General features: G+C 46.5%; 1 protein-coding gene across 1 annotated transcript in view; it reads left to right on the forward strand.

Moving 5' to 3' along the window:
* The first annotated feature begins 1890 nt into the window (after nt 1–1890).
* Mettl22 (methyltransferase like 22) overlaps nt 1891–5303 on the forward strand; it is a 19701-nt gene continuing 16288 nt past the window's right edge. Inside the window, exons 1-2 of the mRNA XM_021184945.2 lie at nt 1891–2000; nt 5093–5228. Coding sequence (XP_021040604.1) covers nt 5111–5228 — 118 coding nt within the window. The 5' untranslated portion in view covers nt 1891–2000; nt 5093–5110. The remainder of the gene's footprint in view (nt 2001–5092; nt 5229–5303) is intronic.

Here is a 5303-nt window from a genome sequence, read left to right on the forward strand (position 1 = left end):
GATATTTGCTTAGAATAAATTTTTCCCATGATCACAATAGTGTGCTTCTATCCTGGCAGAATATACACGTGTGCTCATCTACATGTGCTGCCATGCCTGCCTGACTCTCTACATCCATGTGTCTCGGTGTGTGGAGGTGTCTGCTCAGGATTGTATAGCCATCAGGAAAATAGCAACAGAAAGCAGTGGCTTCTGCAAAGTTGGTCGAGGCAGCTTGGGATAGCCCAGAAACTTGATGCTTTACTTACAAGGAAGATGTGGCCTTGATGGTCACTTCATTCTGCCCTGCTTCTAGGGAAAAGAGATGAGAATTCACCCGGAGCCTGGAGTGTCCATGGGCTCTCCCTGCCCCATCTTCTTCTGCAATTGGCCACATTTCTTCTTTGAGCCCTGACATTCAGATAATCCAGGGGGTGAGCAGAAAGCAAATAGAGGACATGAGATTCACATTTGCCTCAGCTACAGTTTAGATCAAAGTGTACCCAGAAGTGAGCATGTATTCAAACCCTGGCCCCTGTGTAAGTGTTGATCAGAGGTGGGGATTTCAGTGTGAGCCTGTGTAGGCCCTGTGTGGGATCCTAGGGACCAGATGCCTTCATGGGTAGATTCATCCACTGTTAGATTTATAATCCAGTGGGTGGAACATTCTGGAGGTGGAGCCTCGCTGGAGACAATACGTCATTGAGCCTTTGGGTCTAGCTCTTGGCCTCCCATTACCTGTGCTCTAGCTCCCACAGTTCCAAAGCAATGGAGCTAGCAATGCTGGACCTCTGAAAGCATGAGACAAAAGAAGTCATTATTTCCTTAAGTGGTTTTTCTTGAGTATTTATCACAGCCACAAAAATAAGTGACTAAATACAGCTCCAACCTTAAGCACTTACCATTCTCAGCATTCTGAACAGGATAAGGTTTACCTAAGGTGTAATACTTGTGTCCTATTTCATTTTATGCTAGACTCCAACTTAGAAAGATCTGGGATCACTGTTACTGGAGACTTGATGACTAGATCCGTTAGTACCTGCCAATTGCTTGTAAGGATGCTAAACGCAGGGTATACATAACAGTGGGAAGAAACAAGGGGCATGCTGGCTAACACACTCCGGATCCCTCACCCTCCAATTTTAATCCTCACCACTTAGTGGCTGAGTGATCCTCCAGCCTGCCTGCCTTGACGGAATAAGGATATTCTAAACATAACACACTTTTGCCCCTCCCTTTGGCTATGAGATTATTGAAACAGTCAACCTCCAAATTTTGATTTTCCCCAACAGTCCCAAGCTAGGAGGAGATAAAGGTTAATGCCAAGGACCAAACAGATGAGTCACTGTCTTCCAGGAAGAGAATTACAACTTTTCAAAACTCCTTGCAGGATAGATTGAAGCCAAAAAAAAAAAACACAAAACAAAACAAAAAAAAAAAAAAACGGAGCAATGATGGGCAGTACCACACCCAAACCAGGACTGCTTAGCTATGCATAACTATAGCGCTCTACTTAAACATAAATATCCTATCAGTGCCCGGAACATGTACTTGGGTGGGTCATTGTATGTTTTTGTCTTCTGCTTTTGCCTATTAACTGTTTCCTGGGCATACTTAGGAACAATGGTTAAATACAGCTTATTAGGACTCTGATCTTTAATGACTCTGCTAACACTTAAAGCAAATTATTTAACTTTTTTTTCTTAAGCTGAGCTCTCCACACCGCTGAGATTCTTAGCCATATTTAAATTCTTTACAGGAGGGATTCCAAACACCGAAGTGCAGAGGCGTCCCCACTCTGGACGGCCATATGAGCAATCCAACCAGGTGATAGATAAGCCTCCAGTGGCCGCCACAGGGCTGAGCGAGAGCATCAGGTGTTAGCTAGCGGCTGCCGCCGCGTGCGCATGCGCAACCCGAGCCGGCGCTTGGACCACGCCTGCGCAGGCTGTCCGTCATGGCGGCTTCCTGAGCCCCATGGCTAGGGTTCCGCGTGGGACTTCAGACCAGTGTCATGGCGGGTAAGCGCCCGGGAGAAGGGGCAGGACCGGGAAGAACCCAGGGAGCATCTTGGCTTTGAGAGCCAAGCTTACATGACCTTGAAGTCTGAACTCTCAGTTTCCCCTTCTGTATGGGACGTCCAGGTTTCCGTGCTGGGTGAGGCAGTCCCACTTTGTCTCGGTTTAGGAAGGGAAGGAGAGGCCCAGTCAGTGACGGGCTTCTTCAGAGTGCAATGGCTAGCCCACAAATCAGAGTGACTGGCCGCAAAGGGAGGAGGTCCCTGAGGCCGCTGACGCCGCCCTGCGCGCGTGGCCAGCCCTTTCGTGCACCTCTGAGCCCTGCGCCCTCCAGCTTCCTGGCGTTCCCTTTCCCAGCTCCTAAGTTTTGATTGTCCAGTGGGTGTGCATCCACCTGCCAGGGAGGAGGGGAGTTCTGTCCACCCCGGTAGACTGGTTTGGGGAATAACAGTGGCTGTAACCCTTGAAGAATTCGTGGGAATCCAACTCCGCCAGCTCCCCTAGCGGAATGAATTTGCAGCGTGAAACCTGCGACTGCTTTTCCAGCAGTACCTAGGAGGAACTGGACACCTCTCCATACCATACATTTTCTAAGTAGAGAAAGTGTCTCAAGGTCTTTAGCCATCTCCCCAGGACACTTTTCTATAAACTGTAGCTACTTACAGGTTACTGATGATCCCTGAAAGGGACGGTTGTCACGTTTAATCCTCACAGAGGCCTCAGTGCCTCCCTATTTCCAGAATGCTGATTCCCAGGCGAAACCCTTAAAGGAGACTCATGACCTGGGACTTCTCTCTCAGGCCACATTTCCTGGGAAACCGGCTTCATTCATATTTTTAAGTAGACGAAATCGACCAGAGGTTAGTAGAGAATTTGTTTTCCACCTATATGTTAGACAATTTGGCCCTCATATAATTCCCACTTACAGAATGAGCAATGAATATGCATTCTCTGAGGTGTAAATATGTGCAGCATAACAACACATTCTATCCTCTTATTCATGGTCAGTGTTCCCAAAGATGGCAGAGAGGATTTTTTGGACCAAAACCAAAGCCAAGTCTTGTCTTCCATTCAGAACTAGGGGAGCCAGTCTACCTCGAAAGAGTAGGTGGTTAGGGCTAGGCTGTGTTTCCTCTGCCTGAAATCATGTCTGATTTTTGTTGCCAGTGGTTTTGCTGAAGGCTGAGTACTTCTTTGATTTCATTCCCATGAAATCCCGCATTGGTTTCATTCCCAGCCCCAGTTCACACCTGCTTACCCGCTTACGTTTTTGCTGGCTTATTATGCTGTGGAGGGAAACAAAGCAAGCTTGGAGAAGAACTTTCTGGGTTGGCGCCATTGCCGTTCCCTGGCACTCATCCATATACAAAGCTCCAGCTGTGGGTAGTTAGAGCATGAAGACATCTGAATTATGATAATAAAATTAAACCATTTCCATCTTCCAGTTTGAAAACAAATGGAGGTTCCTAAGAGTTTGACACACAGTAAGCACACCAACCACGTAGGAATTGTCCCTGTAGGCACTGGAGAAGGGCAGGTTTGGGCCAAACACTTGAAACCAACCTCGTGGCAAAGAAGCCGCCGCTATTTCACACCTGTTGTAATTGAAAGACTCTGCTCAGAGCTTTACCCACACCTCACCCTACTCCCACACTCCTGCAAGGTGGGAATATGGCTGATAGAACAGGTCCAGAGAGGAAAGTGATTTTCCCCCAAGGTCTGTAACTGGGAGGCGGGGGACCAGAGTTTATACCTAGTTGTCTAGCTTCGAGGCTCGTCAGACTTCCGCTGGTGCTCTGTGGTGAGGTAGAACAGTTTGTTGGAAGGAAATCCTTCCTGTTTGCAACCATTGTGACTTGGATATGGCTTTCTAATTGTAGTATATAGTTATATAGGAAAGTATTCCTCAGAGACAGGTAATGGAAGAATTCAGTAGTAAAATGTCATGCTAGCCAGGCGTGGTGGCACACGCCTTTAATCCCAGCACTCGGGAGGCAGAGGCAGGCGGATTTCTGAGTTCAAGGCCAGCCTGGTCTACAGAGTGAGTTCCAGGACAGCCAGGGCTACACAGAGAAACCCTGTCTCAAAAGAAAAAAAAAACAAAACAAAAAAAAAGTCATGTTGTCTTCAGTTCACTCTTAAGAGAGTTCAAGGGAGAAAATCCTAGATAGATAGATAGATAGATAGATAGATAGATAGTAGGTAATAGGCTTTACTGGATAAGATAGATAATATGTATTAATAGATGATTGCTAGATAATACATTATTAAATATATGGTCTCTTATTAGGTAGATGGTCTCTTAGATAGATGGATATATATTATTTGATAGTCTCTATTATTAGGTAGGTGGTCTCTATTAGAAATATAGTCTGTTATTAGACAAATGATCTATTATATATAGGGACTCTATTGGGGGGGTTGTTTGTTTGTTTGTTTTGATTTTGAGACAGGGTTTCTCTGTGTAGCCATGGCCGTCCTGGAACTCACTCTGTAGGCCATGCTGACGTCAGACCCACAGAGCTCTGCCTCAGCCTGAGTGCTGGAATTAAAAGCATGCACTGCACCGCCACCCAGCTGCGTGCCTGTTATTACACAGGCAGTCTCTACTGTTAGATTGATGGTCTCTACTATTGAGTAGATAGTCTTTTGTTAGGTAGATGTTCTAGTATTCATAGATAGATGTTCCCTATTATTAGGTAGATGTTATATATTCTTAGATGGATTGTGTAACTACACATAACAAAGTGTTAGTTTTCCATCAGTCCAAGTGGTGGATATACCATTGTTTACTGTGCGCTTTCCCCGGCTTTCTTGGCTGCTTGAAAAGTGCAGGTAGCACAGACCTGTTACCCCACTAAGACCACAAACTCAAGCTTGTCTGAAATACAGAATAAGTCAAGGCCAGTCTGTCTCAAAATAAAAACATGGCTGAGATATAGCTTAGTGATGGAGAGCTTGCCAAGCCGGTGCAAGGCCTTGGACGGATCCTCAGCCACAGAAGAGACATGGGGGGCAGGGCAGTATAAAGGGTGTCATCCAGGAAGATGGTCCAGGCTTTCCCTTGGCCACCTGGACTTGTTCTTCTGTCTCAGGTGCATCCCAGGAATAGCATGGGCCCAGCCATGGACGAGGTCACCTTCAAAAGCGACACTGTGCTGTCAGATGTCCACCTGTACACCCCCAACCAGAGGCACCTCATGGTGCGGCTGAATGGCATGGGGCAGCCAGGTAAGATCCGGGTCTGAGTGGAGCAACTGGCTGCCTGCTGGGGCCCTTTATCTTCTTTTCTTTTTTTTTTCTTTT

Source organism: Mus caroli, chromosome 16 (assembly GCF_900094665.2).
Source record: "Mus caroli chromosome 16, CAROLI_EIJ_v1.1, whole genome shotgun sequence".
NCBI classification, from domain to species: Eukaryota; Metazoa; Chordata; class Mammalia; order Rodentia; family Muridae; genus Mus; species Mus caroli.